Here is a 27,981-nt window from a genome sequence, read left to right on the forward strand (position 1 = left end):
CACAGTCCCCTCTCCCAGCCAGAGCTCTCCTGACCTCACCAAACCCAGATCTGACGGACTCAACTGCGTTTAAAAACCCCACTAAGGGAGTCAAACTTCTCCAGGGGGACCCTGGAATCCGTATTTTACAAGCTCCACACTCTGCAACCTCAGTGGACACTACCTGCCAGTCCTCCCTGAAGGGCAGGGGACCACGCTCTCAGCCGAGAGAAAGCGGGAACACTAACGCCCCAGCAAGTTCTGTCTACGCCTCGAGGGCAGACCAGGGAGTTTCTCTAAACTACTCGAGAAAACACTCTGCACACGCGGATACAAAGTAGGCTGGAAATACGTGTTCTGGCTAGAAAATCCCTTTTTTAAAAAAACATACTAAGGGCAAATTTCCTATCCAAATGTGGTCTGAGAGGCCTTGGGTTTGGTTTTGCTTTGTCATCACTCCCTGGGAACTGGTCATCTCGCCGGTTCCCAGGACCTAAGGGAGCTCCTCAGGGACGCAACCCGCTTCAGGGCAACTACCTGTCAGGAAGGGGGGCTCCCCTTCCCAGAAGGTCAGCAGGGATTTTGTCTGTTTTTAAAACTGTAGTAGAGCAGTGAGGACCAAGACATTCAGAGCAGCCTCAAGCACGGGGGGAGAAAGGAGAAGAGGTCAGAAGGCACCACACTAAGCGACTGGCACCTTCTCTGGGCAGAGACATCTCTCAGACCATACACGCCTCAGCTCCCGATTCATGCTGCTCCCGACCGACGGTTTTCTCACAAGGCCGTAGGGAAAAATAAGAAATGGAGCCTTGATAAACCATTTTCCCAGCAGTGGGCCCACACTGGCCATCCTCGTCAACTGCGAAGCAAAAGCTACACCTATAACCTGGTAGTGGTCAGGAGAACGCGTGTTTCGTACACAGAAACCCCTTCCCAGGGGTCTAGGCCAGCGAGGATGCGTGAGGCTAGCAAGAAGCCTTCCCAGCGACACTGCAGACGGGTGCGGGTCGGCCGAGCCACCCCAGGCAAGCCCCAAACCCCCAGAGCAGCAGCCCCAAAAGGGACAACGACAAGCATGGCGCACGCCCGCCCTCGTGCTCACCGGGCACAGCCCTGCCGGCACCCCGCAGGCACTCGGAAGGCGCATCGAGCCGTCTCATCTCCACCAGATGCCTCCACCCGACCTGTTTCTGAAACCACCAACGGACGAGGGCCAGCTTGCAACAAGCACCTGGACCCCTCCTAGATTAGGGAGCAAGAGAGCTTCTTCCATACACGCATGCCCACCCCTGCCTGGATCCTCCCAGGGTCCCCACAGCTGCGGAGGGGGCGGGAGGAAACCTCCCGTTTCTGCATAAGGAGACGGAGAACGTCCCGGACAGCGCACGGAGCTGCGGGCCTGCTCTGCCGTCAGCAGGACACCCTCACGGTCCCTCACAGCAGAGCTGCGGACACTTGGCAGGCTGTTTTCGGACCAGGCTCCAGGTCCTGATTCTAAAGCTCTCCGGAAGTAACGAGGCCGAAGAGCTCTGAGGAAAGCAGAACCGCCCACCCCCAGGCAGCCTCCCCAGCGGCCTGCGGCCGAGAGCAGGCAGGACCGGCCCCCACTCACCCGGCTTCTGGGCCTGACTCGAAGGGCTGCCTGTCCCCCGAGGCCGCCCCGCCCTCAGGACAGCAGCTGCCTTCCCAGGACGGAGAAAGGCTACGGGTCCACTTGCGCTTCAGCTACAAGTTCCAGGAAGCAAGGCCCTGAGAGGAACCAAAGCAGCCCTAGGGCCTCACTGGCCAGCAAGGGGTGAACGGGGGGCGGGGGGCGTCCAGCCGAGCCCCTTCCAGCGCCGGTCTGCCCAGCGCTCGGCCGGGCCTTCACCAATTCCACCAACACCTGCCCCAAGCCCAAGGCGCCAAGACCCGACCCGCCCTCACGCTCACCAGCGCAGCGTTCCCCGGGCCCAGACGGAAGCGGCGCAGGTGGGGCGAGTGGCGCGGAGGAGGGTGCGCGGACAGACAGACGGCGCCGCGGGGCCGCCAGCACACCCGGGGCGGGCCTGGGGAAGGACCCGGGCCCAGCCCGCACTGGCCGGGGCCGGCCGCGTTCCCGAGCCTCTCCAGCCCCGGCTCTCAGCACACAGCACTCGTGAGGGGACACACGCCGCTACGCTCAGTGAGCCGATCAGCAACCACCACTCGGGACACCGCGAGCACTTCAGCACCCCTGGGGCAGAAGGTCCAAGCACAGGGGGAGGGACAGGCGAAGCGGACAAGGCTCAAGTCCTGAGAGGCGCCGCCCACAACCTTCTGCACGCAAGCCTCTGGGTAACGGGGGCCCGACCACAGCCACTTTTCAGCAGGGTGGTGGCACGAACGGTGACAAGGACAGGCTGGCGGACCACTGGGCTGGAGGCCACCGGCCATCCCCAGATGGCAGCACAGCGTGAGAACGAGGACTCGAGCAAACCCAAGGCGGAGTACAGGTCTTCCTTGAAGGCGAGCAGCCAACTGCAGCGTGACAGCACGGCCCTGGCCACCGCCACGCTCCTGCCGTAGACGAGAGAAGCACTTCCGCCCACTCGCCCCCCGCAGGACACAGCCCTGACCGCAGCACGCCTGGCTGGGGCATCCGAGAGGAAGGACCGACCCGTGGTGCTATGCACCGAATGCCGTGGGTCCACCTGGCCGGACGGGGAGTCAACCTCACAGAAGGCAGCCACACCGGCTTGGTCAGAAAATGGGGGACACCACTGGGCATGCTCGGGACTACGCCCCCCCTCTCCTGCCACACCAAGACCACCTCTTCTGTCTCAGAGACAGGACCATCTCCCTGCCGCCTCCACCCGTCCTCCCGTCCCCACAGAGCCAGCGCCGCCCCTGTTGTGCTCATGCAGCACTAAGACGCCCCAGAACTGCGGAAGGACCCCAGTTACCTCGGGCACCCTGTTTCGACTAATCCCTTAGCGCGGCTGGGGCAGGAGGTACTAGTCGGTTCTCCCCACTTGGTTTCATGTGGCTTGGTCACAGGTGGAAAGGAGGCAGGGGCCACCAATCCGTCAGTGCACAGCCAGGACTACCCCTGGTCACCAGACACCACAGCCTCACTCCCAATACCCCCGGCAGGATTCCAACAGGTCTTCCAAATCCACCCGAAAGCCCGGGGCTCAGAACGTGCCAGGACACCACCGTGGGAGCGCTGGGACCCGCCGCAGCAAATGGGACTCTGCAGGTGTACCTCAGCACAGGCATCCGCTGACCCTGAGCGAGTGCAAACGGAGACGGGCCAGGTAGGCCCCAGCCCTAACTACGAGCCCCTTCCAAACAGCTCCTGCCACTGGGAGCAGAGAGTAACGCCAGACGTGTGCAGCGGGACCCGACACAGGGGCACTGCTGCTGGGAGGAAGATGAAGGCCTGTGACTCAGACCGGAGCAGTCCCCAGGGTGAAGACTGACACCCCGCCAACAGCACCAGGAAACAGGGCCCCCCGTCCCAAGCACTAGAAGTGAGTTCCCCCAACCACCCCGAGCGCCCAGCCGGCCGCCTGTCCGTGAGACCCTGCGCACAGCGCCCAGGCAAGCTCCCCAGACCCCGGGCCTTGCCGCGGTGCCGCTGAGCTGCCCCGTCTGTGCTGACTGGTTACGCCGCTGGCTGTCTTCCAAGGACAATGCAAGGACAGAGATCAACCTCACCGAGCATCCATATGCCCGCTGAAACCAAAAATTCTCTAGGAGATCTATACACTCAAGTTACTTCTCCCTTTGGCAGAAACAGGAATTTCTCATTTCAGATGACAGATCTGGTGTAACACAGGAGACTATAATGAACAGAAAGTAGTTTTATTGATCCTGAGAAAATACAACTTGTTCTTAAAAAGCTTGTATGAGCAGCCTTTTGCTGTTCTGGAAGCAATACTTCTGGGGTCAGTTCTCCCGGCTGAGCTTAGGAAGGTCAGCAGTGAGCTCTGATACCCTAGGACGGGGCTGGCCACAGCAGTGCTCCCTGGGGCACACAGCACAGCATGGGAGACACATTTCCAAACGATGCGGGGTAACAAACATTATGGACCAGAACCCGTCTGCACACTCAACTGAAGTCAGCAAATGAAAGGTAACAGAGTCTGCTGCTACACCACTATCCCACGGCTCCCACTCAACTAAGCATGTCCTCACGAAACAGCCCCATGTCCAAAATGACCGGGCCACCTCCCTGGACAGTCACTAGACTCCCCTTCTTACAGAAGCACCTTCCACGAGGAAGCTCCAAGAGAGAGCTCTGACAAAACCCAACAGCTACAAACAGATCAAACAACGACAATTTCAAAAGTAAGTGCTTTTGAGAGCAAGAAGCTAAGGTTATCAACAAAATCAAATGTAAAAATACTGCAGTATCCCACCTTGTGTCTCTGTGACCACAGATTCCAAAACGCAGGGTATCGCCCTTTCCCAACCCTGTATTTTGCTAAAGAAAAATCCCAAAGGGCCTGAGTATCATGGCCGCGGACCCCCCCACACCCCGTCTGGCGGCCACCGTCATTCACACCCAATTCCCTGGCGCGCACGCAGAGGTCTGGCCTGGGAGGAGAGAAGTCCACCCTCCAAGCACAACTGAGCACAACAAAGTCATCAGTCCTGCACGTGGTCACGGTCCTGCACATGGACCTGCTCCGGCTCACCATGGCCGAGCGCACGGGCCCCGGAAGCACATTCTACCCCGAGGAAGCACGGCCGCACGGCGCCGCGGCCCCCGCGACAGGAGCCGCAGAGATGGAGGCCGCAGCCGTGTAAGTGCACAAAGCGGCACGCCGGTGACTGAAGCTGAATCACCACCCGCCACTCCTCCTGGTCTCACGTGCTCGGCACGAAGCCAGAGCCTTCTACGTGCCAGCACTGGGGACAAAAGTACAAGACGACCCCCCGTGCGCGGGGACCGCCCTCACACTCACCAGGTACACACGCGGGCACCCACCGCACACCATGCTGCCTGCCGCCACAGACCCCTCCCCGGCCCCGTCAGCGGCCCCCAGAAACCGGTGCGAGAGCAGGGGCTTCCCACGGGCAAGCAGCATGTGCACGCACGAGAGCCAGGCGCACGTCCCAGCCCAGGCCGCGTCGGAGTCAGGCCTCGCCAACCTCCACCGCCCGCCACAGGTCTGACGCCAGCAGCACACAGGACCCAGCAGACTCCCGGACTCAAAGACAAATGGTTTCTCCTGCTCAGGCCGGAGCCTGGTCCTCCACGACTCTGCTTCCACACCCCACGCAGCCCATGTGGAGGTCACCCCCACCTTCTGCGTGAAACGGGAACACACACTTCCAACCATGGATGCTGTCCTCGCTGGGGGTCAAGGGCCATCACCCCTTGCCTGCCATCACCTCTTCAGGTCCTCTTGCTTTTGCCCTTGACTCCCTGTATAGTCTATACCCCAAATGACAGCCAAGATGGTTCGTAGACTCTGGTCAGACCACCTAGCCGGTCTGCCCCGGCAGCCCCACATCACTGAGCACAGGCCCGCGTGCGCAGGTGACGGCAAGGACCGCTCCATCCTCTGGCCCAGCACCGCCCGAGTCTCCTGTCCTGCTCCCCCTCACTTCCAGGGAGTCTGGATTTCAGCCTAAGACCCAGAGCAGACTCGGAGTCAGGAGGAGACGCCAGAGGTCAGATTTGCATTTGAGGAAGACCAGCCTGGAGAAGGACAAGAGAGGGGCTAGACTGCCACGGGGCCGCTGTGGGTGCTGGCGGCCGGGCCAGGCGGCTGGCATGGGACAGGAGGCCGAGAAGAATATGGCGACATTCGGTGAGAGCGGGGTAGGGAGAAGAGAAGGCGGGAGCCGCTCACTGTGGAAGCTCTGGGGCCTGCCCCCCACCTCTACCTCAGTCCTGGGCCCTCCCCTCCACCCAGCAGCCCGCCAGGCCAACCTGACGGAGACACAGACAACCACCTTCCAGCAGCGTCTCCTGGGAACACAGGCGTGTCCCACACGCACCTCTGGGTCTCCGTCTGCTCTAGAACAGGAGACGAGGCCACAGTGAGCTCCGCACGTCCCTCCCGCCCCCACCTGCTGTGTGTGCTCAAGACCCGGCCTTCTGCCCCCAGCCGGGCAACAGCGAGGGCCGCAGACCCCAGCCAATGAAGGCCAAATGCCACACACCCCCACCCCCGACAAAGGGAAGCGGATGGGCGCCCGCAGCCGCAGCTGGGGCAGCGGCCATGCAGGGAAGCAGAGCCGCCCTCTCGTTGCTCCGCCGCACGCGGGAAGCCGCGCCAGCACCTGCCGACGAGTCAGGACGCAGTTCTAACTCGGGGAAGCCGGGCTGAAACGACGGTCAACGGCCGTCCCAGGAGGCACCCTAGGCAGACCTCAGGGAACTGTCCCCCCAGGCAAGGGCCCAAAAAGGGAGAGGAGAATCCTGGGCTCGGTCCTGGTGCTGCACTGGCCGTTGGCTGGGGCGGCAGACGACAGCCCTGGAAACGACCATCCCGACCTGGCAGGAACCTCCCAAACATCCGGCCCAACGCCCTGCGTCTGGCCCAGTCCCCTTGGTGGAGGCAGCGAAAACGGACACACACAGCCGAGACTCCTCCTCCCAAGGGGACATGCAAGCCCGCCCCCACCCCCTCATCCACCTCAAGACCGCAGGACTGCCTTCTCCACAGGATCCTGCAGAAAAACAGAGCCCTGGGTCTATATCTTGGGTCCTGCCAGGACCACGGACAGGGAAGGTGGCACCTTGGACAGCGGGGCAGTTCCTAGTGCCCCGAGAGGACATGATCCTGACTTTGCCGGAGAAGCAGCACCTCACGGTAGTTCGCTCACAGCGTGGCGGACAGGAGCCGAGGTCGGGAACTGGGTCTCACTACGCCACCTCCCCTCAGTGGGTCAGGGATGCAGCGCTCCGGGGTCACCCAGCCCACCAGGCCTGTGCTGGAGACTCTACTTGGCCTCAGGCCAACAGCACAAAGGACAGGAATTCACAGCCTGTGAGCCCCCTTTGTACTCCTTTACACCTCTCCCTTTTTACACTCGGCTCCAGGTCCCCGCAATTGCCTCTCTTCGGGGAGGGGCACACGGACTGTCACTGTTCAGGAGGTCTCTGCCAAGCTAGGCCAGTGGAGGGGCCCCCACCACTAGCCCTGGGCCTCGGGCAGGTGCCTCTCTCCCAGAGCCTTGGGTTTCTAACCCCCATGTGGGGACACTACAGATACAACCTAGTAGGGGTGCCCTAAGATCAAGTGGGTCAGCAAACACAACAGGGTCCCAAACATAATGGGCACTCAGCGAACACCTTACTCCTGTTATCTCTCATATGCCTCTAAGAACCATACCACCAGGGTAGACCAACCCCCCAATACGTATGGGCCAGCACAAATGAAATGCAGACCTCCTGATTAGAATTTCAGATGGTGCGAACAGAACACTAAGCCACGTATAGAGCCCTACATGACCGCACGGGGGGCCCCACCCACAAGGCCTGCCCTGCCACCAGCTAAACTCAGAACTTACCTATGGCCCCTGCCAGAAACAGTCCAACAGTGCGGCTCCGCCATTATCGCACGGCTCAGCTTCCTGCTCTCAGGCAGCAGCACGCACACGAGAGCCTGCCCAGCAGAACCACCAGACTGGAGTACAGATTCTGCACTCGCCTGCCGGGCTGCCCCCTGAGACCTGCCAGCCACCCCTCATCTAGCTCCTCCAATCCCGCACATGCTTGCCTGCGGGGCTGCGCCCCGGAACCCACAAACCACCCCAGATCTAGCCCCTTCTCTGCAGAACACCTGTGAGTAAGCACAACAGTACACATGAAATGCACGAGATGTTGCTTGTGTTCAATTAATGTCAGTCCACTGCATTTCAAGGATGACAGCCTCTCAACCCATCTTTAGACTCAGGCCATCCAACACCGAGACCGCCCCCCACACAGGCTGCTGAGTTCTCGAAACGTGGCTGATCCCAGAATGCGAAGAGCTGTGAGTGTGACAGAAACAAACTGAATTTCAAAGACTTAACATGAAAACAATATCTCAACGCTTTTATATTAAGTACATGTTGGAACATTATGGATACTTTATGTTACAGAGAAAGTTATTAAAATGAGCTTCATGTTTTTTATTTTACGTAGCTACCGAAAGCATTAGAACGATGAGTGCGGTTCACGTTACACTCGCCGGACAGCACCACCTAGACGACGAGCCACAGCACAGACCGGAAGTGGAGGGGAAAGCCTAGTTATTTACTCTGGAAAATCAGCCTAGATACAGAGGTGATGAAGAGCTTACCCCACGAAATAATTTGGCAAGACACAAAGATGTAAGACAGAGGGTCAAACTGGGACACTTTCTGCCAGTAAATTAAACAGACCCAGAAGATCTAAATAGAATTCAGCTTTCTTCACTTTTAAGCACCTATAAAACGTCCAGAAAAACGCACCTTCCAAACTGAACTCCACTCCGTCACATAAGAGGCAAGTTCTGACAAAGGCCTGGTGAGTAAACCTCAAGAGCTTTATCGATAAAAGTCAAACCCTGCGGCATGACCAACCATTTCCAGCTTACCACTGTGCCCACAGCGAAGAGGACCAGCTAAGGAAAATACTGCCACGCGGCCTCAACATGCCTTCACGCAGCTCGACAATGCATCTGCCTCAATCCAAGACAAAAGTAACACCTGCTGGGGGACTGGTCACTTTGGGGCATTCCATCCGTAGGAAAGGACTACGAATGCACTTGGGACTTCGTTTCAATTAATTCTTAAACTTCTGTCAATAAACTGTTTAAAGTTTCATGTAAGCACGTTTTTTAATTTTGACCCTATTTTTAAATATTCTTTTGGACAAAATTTCAATCACAACCTTGGCTAAAAATCTCAAAGAGCATCAAGCATCATATATACTATCATAAAATAATCTGTCCTTCCATGCATTTTTGAAGAGTGTTTCCAGAAACACGTGTAAGACAATGTTTTCCAAAACCTCCCCACTAACTACATCAGCCCAGCTGATTCCGATGCTGGAGCGTCCACCTGGGCTCCTTTTCCTTCCCCGGACCTCGGAGAAAGCGCCTTCCTCTCGCAGAGGGAGACGCTCCTGGAGCCGGAGCACTGGGCTACACAGAGGCCCCCAGTCCGTACGCAGAGCTGCAGGAGCGGAGCATGAAAAGGCCGGGAGGCAACACGAGACCCGTCTGAGGTCTGCAACCTCTGTCCTCCAGTGCCAGCGTGCAGTGCAGGACATCTGGAATGTCCCCCGTCTCCCTGACCACCTACCCAGAAATGGGGGCACCATGGAGGATACTGAGGAAAAAAAACCCAAATGTTTATCCCAACAGGCTTCTTTATGCCCCCAGAGGTCAAGAAAACACATGGCAGGTACAAAGAGTGTCTGCCCACTGCTGCTGGCAAGGTGGAGGAGGAAAACTCGGGGGAGAGTTTGGCAAGGATTCAAAGTGTTTCAAAGCTCCTACACCTTGAACCTCATAGTGCCCTATCCAAGGATTAATACTAATGCAAGGCCCCAACAGTGGCTCGCGGGTAAGTGCTGAAAACGCGGACGCACTGGGCTAGGCTTCCTCACTGCCAGACCATGGCTGTGCTCAGTCGTGGTCAAGACAGAGGAGCAGAACATGCGACATGTGCAGTCCTTTAGAAAAGGTTACAAATACGGGTGCCTGGGTGGTTCAGTCATTGTCTGCTTCAGCTCAGGTCATGTCATGATCCCTGCATGGGAGCCCCGCAATGGGATCGAGCCCTGCATCAGGCTCCCTGCTCAGCGGGAAGCCTGCTTCTCCCTCTCCCACTTCCCCCCCTTGTGTTCCCTCTCTCCCTGTCTCTCCGTCAAATAAATAAAATCATTAAAAAAATCGTTCACAAATAAAGACATAACTGAGAACTGAAACAAGAAACAAAATGGAGACTCTGGAAAACTTTATGACAGAGCACTTAGTCCCCATTAGCAAGACTCGCTCTCTCGCCTACATTGCACGTAGGCCTAGGACAATTCTGTCCTTGCTACGTATACCAGGCAAACTAGGGGTTCTCAACATAACATTCCCAAAAGTAACTGGAGAACCACAGTGCCAGCTCCTCTGTCGTTAAGTTTAAGCATCAACTTTAATTATCCCAACAGTTCTAAACAGGGGCATCTCTCGGATCTTACCTTACTCCACCCTTAGGAACATGGGGGAAAAAAACCTGAATTCTTATCAAATCCCAAACTATTTCAAGAAAATGAAGGATTCAAATGAGACGCAAGATCAGTAGCAAAGAGAAACACAGAAGGTCACCCAAGCCACAGGCGTGGTTTTCCCACAGCTGTTTTTTCCCCACGTTTAAAAATGTTTTCCAACTAAAAACCTAAATTTTTTCTCAAGGGTTAATAAATGCAAACTGCATAGCGTTCCTTTAAAATTAAAGCTCCCTCCGTAACCAGAACCACCTGCTGGGGAAATGCCTGGTTTTCTACAGTTAATTAAGAGAACTGATAGAGTCATCACGATGCTCAATTCCTCTTTTCCTTTAAGAAATCATAGCATAGTTTAAAATAGTAAAAAACAGCATAGTTTAAAACTTAGCATAGTAAAAAAGCGGTAGAAGACATTACCAAAAACAACCCATTACAAACATATTTCACTCTGAACTCTCAGAAAAAAAGCACCTTGACACATTCTAGAACAAAAGCTAATCTGGAATTCAAGCTCAGTTTTAAGGATTGAATCTGTCCTTTCAAACAGTTCCTCTCATCTTTCAGAATGCATAAAAACGAAGCCTGTAAAGCCCAGAACGCATATCAAAAATGCAAGATCCTTCCCTGCCCGTTCCCTTTCTACGTCGTTTTCTTTAAGGCCCCTGGGGAACTGCTGCAGAGGGTTGGTGTGCAAGGCCAGGTCAAGGGGCTTGGGAACAGGCCAGCCCCTTTACACCTCGGAGGAGATCAAGTCTGGAAGCCCCAGCTGGGTTCACACCACACCAAACTCCTTTCTCTGGGTGATTTCCTAAGCGGGGAGGGGACAATCAAAGCGACAACAACTTGAGGGTTTTGATGTGCTGTTTCCTCACTTTAATTATCTCAGGTAATTATGAGTTTTAAGTGTGACTTTCAACTGAGCTTGGAAGAATATGAACAAGGTGCCTGTTTACTAGAAGAGATAATTTACTCTTTAAAAACAAGTCATCCAGGGGCACCTGGGTGGCTCAATGGGTTAAGCCTCTGCCTTCAGCTCAGGTCATGATTCCAAGGTCCTGGGATCGAGCCCCGCATCAGGCTCTCTGCTCAGCAGGGAGCCTACTTCCTCCTCTCTTTCTGCCTCCCTCTCTGCCTACTTGTGATCTCTGTCAAGTAAATAAATAAAATCTTTTAAAAACAAGTCATCCAAATTTCCTTGTAAACAAAAAATGACTAGGGGTGCCTGGATGGCTCAGTCGTTGGGTGTCCCAGGGTCCTCGGATCAAGCCCCATATGGAAGGGAAGCCTGATTCTCCCTCTCCCACTCCCCCTGCTGTGCTCTCTCTCTCGCCTTCTCTCTGTCAGATAAATAAATAAAATCTTAAGAAAAAAATTACTATCAACTACAAATTTATTGAAGGCCTATGGTATGCCTAGAACCGTTCTAGGGGCTCAGGAGAGGTTAGTGACCTCTTCCAGTGCGTCTCCAAGGGAACTATTCTAGAGAAGAGCTGGAATATGAAATTCCAATAGCAACCTCTTGAACGTGAAGGATGAGAGGTTTTTAAGACTCACCTTTAGTACCTCCTTAAAGAGTCCCACACAAACTTGTGAGATCATAACCTTAATATGCAAACTGAATTTCAAATTTAGCGTAACACCAAGCAAAACTTGGTTGGAAAAAAATCGTCTCACGACACAAGTCAGGGAAAAGCAAACCTTGCTGCTAGCAAAGCGCGTGCTCACAGCCCAAAAAGCGGCCAAGGGTAAAACCACAAGGCCCTTCTGAGACAATGTCTCCCCTCCCAAACAGCCCTTCGGTCATGCATAAAACCAGTCTCCGGATCTCTTAACTCCTGTCGGATTCCAATGAGCAGGTAAGTGGTCTGTGTAACGTTCCCTCACAGACTGGAGGGCTTCTGGGTTCTTTCCTCCAAGAAGCCTACAGGAAGCCTGTCCTTTCAGGAGGGAAACCTTCACGGAATCACCCTACAGCACAGGTTCTGCTGGCGATGCACTCCCGGGCTCTTCTCCACAAGCCTGACCCCACGCGCGGCAAGCAGGATGAGGAGCCAAAGACTAAGGGTGGTAAAGCCGCAGGCACAGAGCTGACCCCATGCACCGTCACCGGTAATTCCCAAATCAAAGAAGAGCTCGACTTCTGGATCTACAGCACTACTCCGAGATCAGGAAAAACGAGAGCGAACCAGGTGAAAACAGGGGTTCCCAGAGAGCTGCCCCGGGAAAACTGTATGCAGCACCGAGGTGCGAAGTGACAAAATCTGACCCAGCGCGGAGAAGACACGCCGCCCAGTTCGCTCCCCCAAGACAGAGCTTAGCCTGTCTCTACCCTAAGCGCCAAGTGTTCGCGTAAAAACCATCTAATTTCTGGCTGGAAAAGGGAGTGATGCTGGGAGTGTCGGCCCAGCTCGTCCTGACCACCGCTGGGAACGACGAGGGGCTGACCCAGACCTGAAGGCGGGTCCCCGGGGAACGCCTGAAAGCAGCGTCCGAGCGGCGGCGGGGACCGAGGACTCTCGGACGGCAGCCCCGCGGTCGCCAACGCGGGGCACCCGCCCGAGCCTCCGGGCTTTGCTCACAGAAGCGAGGACCAAGCTGGGGACCGCGCACGGCGTCTCCTCCCCGCCCTGGGGGCGCGTTCCCACCCCGGGGGGCCCGCGAGCCCGGCCTCCGAGCGCCGCTGCGGCGGGCGTTGCCCTCCCCCCGCCCGCCCGCCCGCCCGCCGCCCCGCCCGAGCCGCGCCCCGCGCCCGCCGCCCGCTCACCTCCAGGCGCAGGGAGGCCCCGCAGCCTCGCAGGAACTCGCGGATGTTGCTCAGGCACTCGCTCTCGCTCCGGGGCTCCGGGTACACCTGCAACACAGAGCACAGGCGCTGAGCGGCGGCGCGCGGGCCGCGGACGCCACCCGCGGCAGCCCCCGGCGCTGGCCCCGCGCGAGAGGTCGCGGACGGGCGGCCCCGGCGGCCCGGAGCGACCCCGGCCGCCCCAGTCGCCCGGCCGCTCGGCTGCCGCCTCTCCTCACCCTCTTTCCTTCCTCTTGGCTGCACCAATCTCAGGCCCCTAACCTCTCCAGGAAGTGGGCCGCCGCCGGAAGTGACGTCTTCAGACCGCGCCCCGGCCGCCCGGCGCGCGGCCCTTCCGGCCCCGCCCTCCCCGGGGCAGGCGCGGCGCCCTTGGCCCCACGCGTGGTCGCCGCCGGCGCCGCCTCCGCGCGGCACCTGGTTCTAGTCCTCCGACACGGTCCACCCGGCCCCGCGCGCAGGCTCCTCCCGGCAGCCGGTCCTCGGGCCCGTCGCGTGGACACCGCCCGCCCACCTCCAGCGGGCGGGGGAGAGGTCAGCCCCCGCGGTGAGCAAGCCCGGGAGGGGCTGGAGGGGACCCGCCCCAGCCTGCGGCCGCGGACCGAGCATCCTGCCGGGGCCGTGTGAAGTGCCTGGCGCGGACGTCGTGCGTGTTGGGATGGACGCGCCGCGTTCGCTCCCGCGTGCCCCGAGTGCCTCATTAATGCTTGACCCGACGGCTAGGCCGGCAGCGGGAGAGCGGCCGCCGCACGGCCCGGGAGCTTCGAGCGCGGCTCCTGCGAGCCGCCCGCGGCTTCAGTAACGGAGGACCCCGGGGCCGCTGCCACACGGGGGACCTGCCGCTGACAGCCTCCGCGGGCAGCAGGGGTCGGGAGGGCCGCGCGCGGTCCCCGTAGTGCAGGGCGGGCGGCGGAGACGCGCCGAGACCCCGCCCGCAGCTGCCGCCCGACTCCGAGCAGAAGCCTCGGTTTCGGGAGGTCCCCCAGGGCGGCGTCCGAACTCCAGCGTGAGGACGTTCCCGTGCTTTCGTCCTCCCCAGGGAGACCGCGCATCTCTCAGGCCCACAGGACTGCTCTGGTTCGCTTCCAGGAGCTCCGGTCTTTCAAAGCTTGAATCCGACCCAAAACCGGCGTGTTGAGAGGTGTGAAGACGACAAAAATCAGACTTTCCCCCCCCCCTACAATTTAAAAAGTCTTAGAAGAAATTGCCAACATGTTTCCTCCAAATCGAAGTTTTTGTTTTCCAGTGAACAGCTGAACCCGTGCGGCTTCCTCGTCCCCTGCTCGCTCTGTAAGAGAATCCTGAAAAGGCGCATACGAATATGTAGTGAAAATCCTTCATGGTTTCAAATACTGGCAAAGTTTCCATTTCGGATGTCCTAATGACTTCTGAAACTGCTAAGCATCCTTTTAAAAATGTCCAGGAGACTCCAGGTACAATAGAAATACAAAACCCATTCAGTCTTAAAGAATTATCGACAAGCTCTTATTTAAAAGTCAGAAATTTTACATTCTTTTCTCCCTCAACTCACTTCCATTCCACATCCCGCAACAAAACAGCACCCTAAACTAATATATTTTTATACTAAAAAATTTAACTTTTTTTGCAAGAGACCCATGTAAATACAGTGCATCCTTGTTCACAGATTCTGTGCAAATTCACCCACACGGTAAAATTTGTAACCTCAAATCAGTATTTGTGGCTCTTTCTCATTTACAGACACGGGCAGAGCAGTGAAAAATCAACAGCCTTTACACACACATTCCTAGCTGAACTTGAACAAGGCCGTGCTCTGCCACCTTATTTCAGCCAGCAATGTAAGCAGATATCCCTTTCACAGTCTACTGAAACCACGTTTCACATTTTTGTGCTATTTGTTGATTTTACTGTTTTAAATGGCCCCCGGGTGTACTGCTAAGGCACTGTCTAGGGCTCCGAAGCGCAGGAAGGCTGTAATGTGCCTTACAGAGAAAATACGTGTGTTAGATAAGCTCCATTCAGGCCTGAGTTACAGTGCTGTTGGCCGTGAATTCAATGTGAACGAATCAGCAATACGGTACATCCAGAAAAAGGAAGAGGACATCCCTTGATCTGTGCAAGAGGCCACTCCAGATAGTGCTAAAGTAACATCGATTGTGCATGATGCAGCTATGGAAAAGATGGAAAAGCAGCTAAATTTGTGGATTCAAGAGATGACAACCAATAAAAAGAGCACAGTAGACAGTGTTGTCGTGAGGCTGAAAGCCAAGGAAATTTATAGTCATGTTACCCAGGGTCAGGAAAAGGTTAAACCCTTCTCAGCCAGCACAGGCTGGCTTGCACGTTTCAAAAGGCGATACCACATGAAAAACGTTAAACTTGCAGGCAAGGCAGGTCCTGCAGATCAGGAAGCTGCAGAAGAATTTAAAAAGCATCTGCTAAGCATTATACATGAGAAGGGTTATATGGAAGAGCAGGTTTTCAATGCTGACGAGACAGGCTTGTTTTACAAGAACGTCGGCAAACAAGCCTATATAATGCGAATGGCCTCCAAGGCTCCTGGCTTTAAATCGTTCAAAGACCATGCAACCTTGCTCCTGTGTGCCAATGCCAAGGGTGACTTTAAGTGCAAACCCCTAATGGTACACAGAGCCCAAAACCCACGGGCACTTAGAGGGAAGAAGCTAAACTGTATGCCAGTCCACTGGAGGTGGAACAAAAAAGCGTGGATGGCATCCGAACTATTCCAGGACTGGTTCCACAACTGCTTCATCCCAGAAGCTGAATGCAATCTCCACAGCAAAAACCTTGCCTTCAGGATTTTATTAATTTTGGATAATGCCCCAGCTCATTGCCACGAAGAACCTGAAAATGCCCATCCCAACATAGAAATTCTCTTCATGCCCCTAAACACTGCCTCTCTCATCCAACCCCTCAATCAGGGCATAATAAAAGCTTTCAAGGCACATGACACCAGGGAGCTTTACAGCAAGGCTTTTGAGGCTCTCGACACCAGTGAGGAAACCACCATGATGGACTACTGGAAATCTGTCAGTATACGCAACGTTATAGATCACGTCAGCACAGCCTGGGACAGCACAAGCAGGCTACTATTAATAACTGTTGGGGAAATGTTTGGCCTGACTACGTGAAAAATTTTGAAGGTGTTACAGAAAATACAAAGAACAGTGTCAAAAACATAATGCATATTGCACAGCAGGTAAGTGGAGAGGGCTTCAGAGACATGAGGGAGGGAGATGTGGAGGAAATTTTAGCAGAAATGGCAGTAGAACCCACCAAGAAAGATCTGGACGAGATGGCAAAGCCTGGCACTGGTGGCAGCGATGATGACGATGGCAACGAAAGTCAGCCCAAGACTCCAAGAATTGTCCCTCTCACAGCAGCCAAAATACCGGAACGGAATTCTGCCCTGGAAAAAATGTTAATGATATGGAAGAGTGTGACCCTGTGCTGGAACGCAGCCTCACATTTCGGCGTCTGACCTCCACTGCATTCGTCCCTTATGCTGAAACACTTAAAGATTTGAGGGGAAGAGCCAAGCAGACAAGGCTGAAGGAATTTTTCAAGCCAGTCTGGGAGGGAACGTTGCTGACACCATCATGAAGTTGTGAAAGCCAAAGTCCTGGGGTGGAGCCACCAGATCCCCCGTGCCAGCCTCACTGACATGTTCTTCTTCTGCCAAGTAAGTCACACACTCTCCTTTGGTTTTCCAAGGGGCAAGTCAAGGTCACGAGGTTTAACCACACTGCCCTGTGCCCCATCACAGAGTAAGCTCTACCACAAGTCAGGTCTTCATTAATGTTTTCACAGGATTCCAAGTGTTCCGTCTCGATGGAATGCTTTCCATCGGGACTGTCCTGTGCAGCGTAGAGTGTGTATGTGTGTGCTGTGTGCACACCATGTGCAACTGAACAGGAGAGGCCGTCACTGCATGGTGTTGTACCTGAGATCGTGTTTCCTTATGAAGAAACAGTGATTTGTAAGGAACACATATTAAATAAGCCGTCTTCACATACAAATACCACTAAAACAAGATCACGTGTCGACTGGTAGACAAAGTGTTGTGATCTGAACTCCGAGGAAACCAACCCTGCACTTCCCCAGGAACAGTGGCTCAGCAGTTGCTAGCTCAGTGCTCACCTGACTGCAGGACAGCTACCAATCACAAAAGTCAGCTCTAATCTGTTTCCATAGTGTAGTGGTTATCACGTTCACCTAACACAAAACTCAGCTCTGCCTTTAAGATTACTAAGCCGTCAAGATCCAATGGTTACAATTTTTCTTCCAAAGTAACACAACTAGTATAAGTCCGCCAACAATAGGAACAATACGTTAACAGTTTTTGAGGAAAATTATCAAATGTAAAATGTAAGACTTTACCTGGAAATGTGTATCTTAATGAGATGTAGAGGGTTTCTTTAATTAGTTCATTTACTCATAGACAGCTATCCCTTATTGCATAGAGTCCAGCATTAATTCTGTTCCTGTCTTGGGGGTTGTTTTATGCAAACACTGAGAAACCTCATTCCTAAAAATAAGTAAATAAGAAATGGAAGTTTTGTTATTTTGTAACTTCATTCTTTGATGCCTTCTGAATTACATCACCAAAGTCCAGATATAATCAATCATCAGTAAAATTTTGAAAGCATCCGTTAACAGCATGATTAGGGTCTCCTTGCAGTCTCTCTGAAAGTGATCAAGTAGAAACCTCTGAGCTGCAAAATTCCAGACTTTAAACCCTTTGCTTCTCAACACCAGGGGTATCTGTCTGTTGGTTACACAGCTGGAAGGTTTTCCATCTTGGAGCAATGTGCCTCAGAGAGACGAGTGAGTGAATGGTCTGCCTTTTTACATGAAGTGGGAGAAGGGGGTGTTGGGATGGCTCAGTGAGCTTGTGGCCTTCCCTGATCTCAGGCACCTTCTCAGAAAAGTGACTGCGTGTGCAAGCAGAGCAACTGGACATGAACAGTTTTAAAAGTCTCCACATGTGTGCACATGGGGGCATGACGCTAGCCTGTTCCATGGATACTGTACCTCAAACAATACACCTGTTTGGAAAACTGTAATGTAAAAGAGTCAAAACTCTATAGTAAGTACTGCCTCACCCTATAACACACATGCTGACCTTGGACAAGTCAGTTGACCCCTCTGGGTCTACACCCTTATCCTCAGTTTAAGACTCAGTCTTTCTCACAGAGCTGTTGGGAAGATAAGCTAATTCAACAAGTCTAGTTGTTGAGCAAGGAGAACAACAACAAGTCTAGTTTCTATGCCAGACCTTGTCACAAGTACCGTGACTGCAAAGAAGAGAGACAGGGCCCTGCCCCGCGTGAGCCAGGGAAGAATCCCACACAACATGGACAGTGGACAATGGAAGCACAGGGTAAAGCATAAATACTGTGGACGTAGGGGAGGGCCAGAGGCCTAACCAACAAAATGGACATCGGAGTTGGAGCAGAAAGGTGGAGGCAGATGGACTGCATTTTCAAAGGTGTGACGTTTGAAAAGCCGCTGGTGTTTTCTGGGGTGGTGAGTAATTGGCCGTTGAGGTCATGGGTGAGACTGCAGGGGGAGAGCTAAATCAGAGATGCAAAAGAAGACACCCCCAGGGCCGCTGCATGCCTCACTGAAGAAGCTCTATGAGCGACAGCACATGAGCAAGTCATCAGGTAAATGTAAGTTAAAACCACAGGTAACAGTATGCACCCACCAGAATGGATAATATGGGAAAGGCGGACACTGTCAACTGTCCACAAGGATGGAAAGCCGTTGGCGTCCAATACCTGACTAGTGGGAGTGGGAAAGCATACACACGGGAAACCATCAGTCTATCAAGAAGTTAAACTTACATAAGCCACCTCCCCCCGCCAGTGATTCTTCCCCTAGGCATTTACCCAAGAAAGATGAAAACACGTCCGCAAAAAGCTGTGTGTAAGAATGTGCACAGGACACCTGGGTGGCTCAGTCTGTTAGGCACCCGGTTCTTGTTCTTGACTCAAGTCATGATCTCAGGATTCTGAGATCAAGCCCTGTGTCAGGTTAGGGCATGGAACCCACTTAAGATTCTCTCTCTCTCGGGGCCCCTGGGTGTCTCAGTGGGTTAAAGCCTCTGCCTTCAGCTGGGGTCAGGATCCTAGGGTCATGGGATCGAGCTCCACATCAGGCTCTCTGCTTAGCAGGGAGCCTGCTTCCTCCTCTCTCTGCCTACTTGTGATCTCTGTCTGTCAAATAAATAAACAAAATCTTAAAAAAAAAATTCTCTCTCTCTCCCTCTGCCTCTCCCCCCAAAAAAAGAATTCACACAGCAGCTTTACATATAGTCACCAACATCTCCACAACCCAAAGTCAAGCACTCCTCGGCTCTCTCCAGTGGCTACTTTTCAATGACCAACAATATCCCAATCTACCCCCCAAAAATCCTGTCCCAAATTTCCCACAGCAATTAACTCCAGGCCATTCTTTCCATCAAGAACTCTAATCAGTCAAAGGCACGGACAGTCCCAAAACTATTGTGACTTTCCTTGGAAATACACCCTCTGTACTCAATATTTGATAAAGGACGTGTCAGGAGTCCTGAGAATTTGCAATAAACTACATCACAGCCATGATACAGTCATACTTCAGAGACTTCCAGAGCTGTCCAGTTTCCTCCTTCTCTTCTCCCTCTCCACACTGGGAACAACCAGCTAGCCACCCTCGGTCCAAAAAAAGTGTCAACTTAGGCAGCCAGCTGACTTCACTGGAAGTGTTTAGCGGGTCTGAGTTTACAAAACTTCATGGGAAAGAACAGGCACTTGTAGCAAGGCAGCTAATTCAGACAGGTTCCAAGCAGGGCAACAACTGAGATCAAGAGTAGAGAAAACGATCACAGGTGTGCTATCTGGTTAATGTGCTAACTACCCAGGATCGTAGTTCCCAGAGATTCTGACTGAGTATGTTTGAAGTAAAGTCCAGAAGTTGGGGGCAGGGGGTCTCTGGGATGCCCCATCCAACTGGTTTTCAGCCAAGTCCGGAACACGGATATCACAACTCAGTGATTGTCTCAAACACAATGCGAGCCTCAGAACACCCACAGTACCATCACTACACCCTGCCAGAGCTGAATCCCCAGGTGTGTGGTGAAACCCAAGGCTGTGGACTTCTGGCGTCCCAGGAGATGCTGAAGGTACAGGACCATACTCCAAGAACTAGTGGCAGATGCCAGCCGAACCATTAATCAAGAAATATCTGTATTCCCCCCCACTGAGTTATCAAATTCCAAACCCCAGTACAGAGGTCTCGGGGTCTCTGCCATCAACAGTTTCATCATCATGGCTATAAAGAGCTACGCTTCCACCCCATAGCCAGACTTGCTTGTGCACATCCTCTCTCCCCTGTTAGACATGAGTCTCCCGAGTGTAGGGCCCCCAGGCATCTTCCATTACGCAGTCAGCATACTGCCCACCCGGGTCACCCAACTCACGGAGCTGGCAGAGGACCTTAGCGCAGAAAGGCTTAGAGAACACTGGAGGCAGTTCTGTTCTTCACCGACAAGGAAACGGGGACTGCAGAGACATAACCTACCCCTTGCCTGCAGCCTGCCCACTGCACCAGCCCCCTCCAGGAGGCAGGCCGCTGGGCACTGCAGCCACCAGGCTCCCCCGCTCTCCCTCTTTGGGTGCTTGGCTGGTCAGAAGCCCAAGCAGGGACTAGGTGCCACCGTGATGTGCTGGAGCTGCTCCCAGGAGCTGACCGCATGCTCCCCAGCCCAGCTCTGCATTCAGAACCACCACATGGGTGACTGGAACCGGCCACGGTACAAGTATTTACACCACAGAAAGGGGCAGATGCTACAGCTCAGGGCTCCGCAACACAGGGAGCCACTGTTAAGCCTTTACTAACACAGCACTGGCTGTGCTCCTTGGCCATAGACCACGGCCCCTGGGGGGCAGCTCCCAGCAGCTCCCGTAACCCACGTCCCCGCCTTCTCCTGCAGGCCGAAGGAGCTCATGGCTTGCTGGGGTGCCTCCACTTCTCCTCTTGGCTGTCCTCCCCCGCCCACATTTTGTCAACACCCTCTGCAGTCAACTCTTCGGGCGCCTCCGCCTGGTGTGCCCACCATTTGCTGCTGGGACCCTAACCCAGCGGCCTCCCTGGTGGCACAGGTAAGAACAGAACAGCCTGCGACCGCAGCAGAAGGGAAACAATTCAGGGAAGCGACGGAGTCCATTACGGCATACTGCACTCCCACAAACAGCCCCGCCACCAGCTCCTTTCAAAAGGCAGCAGCTTTGATCACTGACCTATTACGACCTCCTAGTTACACTAAGTGGAGAAAAGGAACATGGGGGAATGTACGCATAACGTCCTACCTTTGATGAAAAAAGGGGGGGCAAGAAAAATATACTTGGGTGCTTAGAAAAGCATGAAATTTCTCTGGAAGCACACACCAGGCACCTTTAACAAGGGTTGCCTCAACAAAAGGAGCAGGGGGCCTGGAGGTCAGGGGGAGGGAAACTTGCTTTTCACTTTATACTTTTTTGTGCCGTGTGAATTTTATACCACATAAGTATTGTTAATACATTTTTTTTTTTAAGAAGAGGAAGGAAAACACTCCAAACTAGTGTTCTCCTCAGGCCAAGATGCCTTCCCCATTACAAAACAGTCCTCAGAGAGCCCAGCTGCCAATGGGTTGGAGTCCTTGGAGAACCCCACACACACACACAACCCTCGTGGAGGTGCAATGACACGGTTAAAACCCTCAGGTCTCCTTAATTAGCACTTCACGGGTCCTCCAATTCTAACTATCCAGTAGCCTCCATTTTCATTAGGCTGCTCTTCTAGAGCCTTCTGTGCTCTTTCTATTGCCGGTGATGCTCAGTGGAGTCAAAGTACAGGTGGACAGGGCTCGCCTGCCAGTCTACTGGGCATCTCTTCCTCCAAACCCACTGGAAAACAAAGAAGCATCCCGTCAAAATTAAGGACTTGATCACCAAATACCCAATAAGTAAACCATCTCCCAAAAATGTGTAGCCTAGGATTAGATGTGGATTACTGAAAGAAAAAATTAAGCCTTTAATGAAGTATATCTTTCTTTTGCTCTCCTTCTTCAACATCTCCCAAAGCCCAATTCTTATGCGGGGGCTACGGTCATCTGGGAAAAAATAAAATGTGCTCCATTAGTGTGAAACCAGCCAAAATAAAAGGCAAAAACAAATATGAATGTACCAAATCTCCAGTCCCCCAATGACATTCATATATCCCAGACACGTGGACCCAAGAACACCAGCAAGACTGCGCAGCTTAGATTAACTCGTGAGTCCCCTGAGGCTTGCTTCCCACCAACTCCAGAAGCACATTTTTAGACCTCAGAGATGGTGGCAACCGTCCAAGATTCCTGCCAATGCCAAAAATGGATTTGAAGAAACATGAACATAAAACATTCATCAGATAACCTAGAATAAATTTCTCCACTGAAGTGGTATTTTCTTCCCTCCATAATGTTAGATCAGCACAGGCAGGTGTGTGGCGTGAGAGCAGTCTGGGAAACAGTGTGTGCTCTGTCTGGCTGTGATTCGGACCCCGGGGGAGCAGAGGTGCGGGGACGAGCCGTTGTGAGTTCATTTCTCATTATTTTCTATAAGCAGATGCCATTTTTTTAGGCCTTTGAAGAATCTTGATACGGGAAAGCAGAAAAGGACAAATTCATAAAATAACTCAAACTGGGCCTTGTAATCAGAGATTTTTCTCATCTCAAGTTTTCAGTGGTTCATATGGAAGATTCTTTCTTCTCTCTCATTCTCATGCTTGTGACCTACTGAAAACAACCCACGAATTATGGTGCAGCATCTTGCAAACCTTGCAAACGGCTTGGCTTTATTCTTCAGCTTCATTTCTGTATTGTTTCTGACTCTTTGGCATCCATTTCCTCTCTTGCCAAAGACGTTTCAGAATGGTTGGTGACACCTTCTGTTGTCTGTTGGTGGAAAAGCCTGTGCAGAAGTTGGTGGCCTCTGATGCAAACGTACTAAATAAATCCAAAATGGGTACTTGCTGTATATCCTTGTAATATCATTGCAGTAAGTAGGGCTGAAAACCCACTAGGACAGAAGGAATCCCACTGCCTCCCACCCCTGCTCTGAGAGCCCACCCATCTGCTCTCTGAATGGGGCCACTAGTGGCAGCTCAGTCTGCCAGTTCTGCTCCTTGCCTCAACCTCAGCCCTACCTTAGACCAAAGACACCTCAGGCTAGAATGTCCTCTCCCATCCCTGTGGCCACCAATGGCATTCCACTCTTTAAATCTGTATTCTCAGATATCTCAGAGAGTTTTTATGTTTGGCCTGCTGTTCCGTTTGTTTTGCCTTAGCTACTCATCCTTGCTTCTGAGGTAGGCTTCTGAATGCCCCTACCCTCACACAGCCAAATCGAAGGGCCATGGTGGGAGCTACAGAGCAGTGCACTGCCTTGTGCCCTTCCCTCCCAGCTAAGGAATCTGTCTTCCGTTTTTAAAGTGCTTGAGAAGCTGCCTTTGAGGCAAATGAAAGCCTCAGAGTCAGAAGTCTGGACACTGACCACCTGAGCACACACACTATTTTAATCCACATGATAGCGTGTGGGAGGCTTGAGGCATGCAAAGAGAACTGGATGATTTTGGAAACTAGGAAGCTAAAGGGAGGCTTCATCAGAGGAAGAAACCCAACTAAAGGGATAGAAAACAGCTAAGGACCTGCGCTGGCGAGTGCTTCTCCATAAATAGCAGCTGAGACCCTCCCTAGAGGGAAAGGCCAGGCAAAGGAGAAGACCGCAGCCCAGGATGCTCTCAGAACCCGGCAGCCAGTTGAGAGTTTCCTGTTAACTGTGACTAATAAAAAGGTGATAAATGGATCATTAGTTTTCTCCTGAAACTCTTAAGTATCAGAGTATATGGGCAGCAGCTGTGAACAAGATGAGTCGTGTCTATAGGTGGGAAATACATTTTCAAAAACTCACTTAGAAAAACTGACCATTAATTAAAGATAAGGCTGCCAATGTATAATCAAGAACTCTATTTCTTCCATATTACTATAACTGGAATATCTCCCTGCATGTTTATAATCTGTGTGTCACATGACTCCTCTGCTCAGAACCCCCCAAATCTCCCAGTTTCCTCCAAGTAAAAGCCAAAGTCCTATAGGAGAATGGAAGATAGGCCACAGGACAAAAGGAAGTATTAACATAAGACATACACAATCAAGGACTTGTACCCAAAATACACAAAGCACTCCTAAAACTCAACAATAAGAAAACAGACAACCCAACTTAAAAATGGGCAAAAGACCTGAACAGACGCCTCACTGAAAAAGAGAGACACAGACAGCAAGTAGGCATATGAAAAGATGCTCCACACCCTATGTCATCAGGGAACTGCAAATCAAAGCAAGGAGAAACCACCGCACACCTGTTAGAATGGCCAGAATCCAACGCTGGCAACACCATTTGCCGGTGCAGATGTGGAGCAAGAGGAGCTCTCCTTCACACCTGGTGGGAACGTAAAATGGTGCAGCCACTTGGGAAGACAGTTTGGTAGTTTCTTACCAAACTTAACATCATCTCACCATATGCAGCAATCTTGCCTCTTGGGTGAATCTGCTTCACTCAAAAGCTGAAAACACATCCCTGGGAACCTGAGCACAGATGTCTACGCCAGCTTATCTGCCAACACCTGGACATCAACAACGTGACCTTCAGTAGCAAATGTGTGAATGGACAGTGGTGCCTCGGAGAGTGGGAAACCATTCAGTGATAAAAAGAAATGATCTGCTAAGCCATAAAAGACACAGAGGAAACTTATATGCGTATTTCTAAGGCAGAGAAGCCAATCTGAAGATCATCCTATCTGATTCCAATTCTATGGCATTCTGGAAAAGTCACAACTATGGAGACAGTAGGATCAGTGGTTGCCAGGGGTTGGCAAAATGAACAGAGCATGGAGAATTTTCAGGGTGGTGAAACGACTCTGTAGGACACCGTAACGGTGGACGTTTGTCCAAACTCACAGAGTGCACCACAAAGTGACCCTAATGTACACTGTGGACTTGACTTATTAATGTGTCAGCATTGGTTCATCCCTAGTGATAAGCATACCGCAGGAGAGCAAAATGTTAATAGGGGACTTGGGGGTGTATGGGAATTCCCTGTACTTTCTGCCAGTTTTCTGTAAACCTCAATTGCTCTAGAAAATAAAGCCTCTTCATTTTTTTTTAAGTCAAAGTCCTTATGATGGCTGAGTGAACCCTCCGCAGTCTGCTCCCTTGTTCCCTCCTTGAACTCATCAGCCAGCTTCTCTCCCCTGGCTCACACCGGCCTCTGCCGTTCCCAGAACTTGCGAGGAAGGCTCTTACCTCAGGACCTTTGCACAGGCTATTCCCCTTGCCTGAAATCCCATCTCACAGACATTCATATCACTCCTTTGCTCATATTCATGGAGCCTTTGTTTAAATGCCACTTCTCAGCAACGTCTGCCCTAACTGCTGGTACTCCCCAACCCCCCTCCCATCCTGCTGCTTCTCTGCAAAGCACTTATCGTGGTCTAACATGGTCCAACATGCTACGTAATCTAATTGTGCACATCCACGGAACGCTTCCTGCACCCAGAAAGAGATGCGCCGCATGCAGGGTGTTTGGTCCGCCTGGGTAAAATGTCAACACCTGGCAGAGCCAAGCACTCGGTACGCTATTTGTTCAGTAAAAGTGAAGGTGGGCAGTGCTGACAGAGCTCCTAGGACACAAAAGAAGTATCTTCGGGCAAATGTGAGAATCAACTACCTCAGACAGGAACTATTCTTAAAAACACTTGGAAGTGTACTCACCGCAGGCAGCATGATACAGAGAAATGAAAGAGTCTTACTTGGGTTTTACTGGGAGTCTTAACCTTAACCCCTTCTGTTGTGACAGACAGGGGCATCCTGCCACCACCAGCTGAGCCTGGGGCCAACCACCGGCCCCCTCTCTCCAGGGCTTCCCACATTCAGCATCCCAGGCTCCGTTTTCTCCCGTGTATATGAGGGTGTCAGTTAGCCGGGAGCTGCCCGGAGCCCCTCTCTGGTTTCAGCTCTTCTCTCTACCACGAAGGAAAATCGCTGGGCCCGCACTGGGTTCGCCTTTCCCAGCTGGCCTGCTCCCTCGGGCCTCTCCAGGCTCCCACCGCCTGGTGCTCGGGGCAGCCGTCCGCAAGCCCTGCGTGGAACAGGGCTGTCTTATATTCATTTCCTAAGTGTCAGAAAGGAGCCAAAACAAGCCAATGAAGACCTCATGGGAGTCTGACATTTCAGGGAGGTGGGGACAGCGGCGCACGCAGAAGGAGGTGGAGGGGAGGGACAGGAATGAAGGCGGGCAGCCGCCCACCCGCAGCTGTGACTGTTTTCTGCCCGTGGGTCTGTGACGCCGCAAGACAGCAGCTCCCTCCACGCTTCCTGCAGGCGGTTTCCCTAGCCCGGGCGCCGCAGACCCACGGATGAGGCTTCCTGCTCCCGGCTTCTGTCCTCCGCCCTCTCCCCTCCACCGGGGAGCCCGCCCAGCGAGTCTTGTTATCTGAGTCTTCATTTCTGTAATTTCCATTTATTTCTTTCCTTCAAGTCCTGTTTCTTTGCTGAGATTTCCCATTTTTTCATTTGTTTCCAGAGAATCTGTCCTTGCCGTCTGAAGCCTTTTTAGATGGCTGCTGAAAACTGCCGCTCCGCGACTCCGACATCCTTTGCCGGAGGACAGACAGCCGCTCGGGTTCACTTCAGCGATGGCATGTAGGGAAGGAGCTGCCCGCGCCCAGACTTGGGCTGGGGGCGGGTGTCAGCAACGGTCACCGTTTTCTCCATCTGCACTAACAAAACGATTGGTTGGCTCCTTAACTGAAAAGCATAAACTGGAATTAGATCGAAGCATGTATTCTCGGTATCCGCTGAAGGCCAGCGGGAGCCACAGTCTCCTCCGACCTTCAGAGAGCGAGGGGTCCCCGTTTAAGGACCACAGACCCGCCACCCCTTAGAAGCAGCGTCAGGAGTCACAGTCGGCTGAGCCCCTCACGGAACGGCACTAGGCAGCTAGGTTTGGATCAGGCCTCCCGGACTCCTGCCGGAGGCCATTCCCTAACGCCACAGCCCCGCAACACGGTGACTTCCTCTTCCCTTAACAGCCAGAGTCACGGAGGAGCCCTGCCTGGATCTCTGCGTCTCTCTGTAGCTTTTAGTGACTTGCATTCTGTTTAGCCACGGCTCCTCCTGACCCTAATTCAGGTGTTTCAAGGATGCCTCCCTCAGTGCCTCCATTCAAGAAGCGCACTCATCCGCGCTCATACACACCTGGGAGCTTGCGCTCTTCTGTGTCTCTCAGTTTATACAAGAATTTTCTAGATGCACAGAAACAGGTGGGGAATCCCATTTTTGAGATGAATTCCAACCGCCTCTTCCAACGCAAGGCAAGATTTCTTCCAACCTCTCTACCCCCACATTTCAAAAGCCCATAGGGAAGCAACATGAGGTCTGTTCTGTCTCGAAGCGAAAGGCACCAGTTAGGAAACTTTCCAGGCACGAGGGGGTGGCCCAGGATGGGCAGGCAGCCAGTGTTCACCTGCGGAAGAGCCCCTCAGTGATCGCACCTCGGTCTCCTGTCTTCTCAGAGGGCCCTGCAGACAACTGGGCTGGTCTGAGTTACGGTGTGGCCGGGCTGATGAGCTCAGGGGCTGTTGGTGTCTCTCCCACGTGGTCCTCTGGACCAGCAAGCAGCAGCATGACCTGAGAACCTGTCAAACGCAAATTCTCAAACCCAGCCAGACCCACGACATCAGGAACTCCGCGGTGGAGCCCAGCAAGCTGTTTTCACCAGCCATCCGGTGGTTCCGCTGACCCTCGAATGTAAGACCCACATAGCCACCTAAACCAAAGGCATGAACAACGGGCGCCCCTCGTGACCTGGGACAGCTGGGGTGCACATGCTAACATTTAGTCCGTGATGGACAAGAACCAGCGCCGGGTGCCCAAGCCCCAGCTGGAAGAGAAGAAAAGCAGCCCGACCCAGGAGCT

The 27,981-nt window shown here is 53.2% G+C and overlaps 1 protein-coding gene across 2 annotated transcripts in view; it reads right to left on the minus strand.

The window, feature by feature from the left end:
* Positions 1 to 27,981, minus strand: part of ARHGEF7 (Rho guanine nucleotide exchange factor 7) — a 121,819-nt gene that overhangs the window by 81,257 nt on the left and 12,581 nt on the right. For both annotated transcript variants that reach the window (XM_032881028.1, XM_032881029.1), the window contains exon 2: positions 12,912 to 12,998. In XM_032881028.1, the coding sequence (XP_032736919.1) occupies positions 12,912 to 12,998 (87 nt within the window). The remainder of the gene's footprint in view (positions 1 to 12,911; positions 12,999 to 27,981) is intronic.

This window comes from Lontra canadensis, unplaced genomic scaffold (genome assembly GCF_010015895.1).
Source record: "Lontra canadensis isolate GAN:19392208 unplaced genomic scaffold, GSC_riverotter_1.0 scaffold73, whole genome shotgun sequence".
Classification (NCBI taxonomy): domain Eukaryota; kingdom Metazoa; phylum Chordata; class Mammalia; order Carnivora; family Mustelidae; genus Lontra; species Lontra canadensis.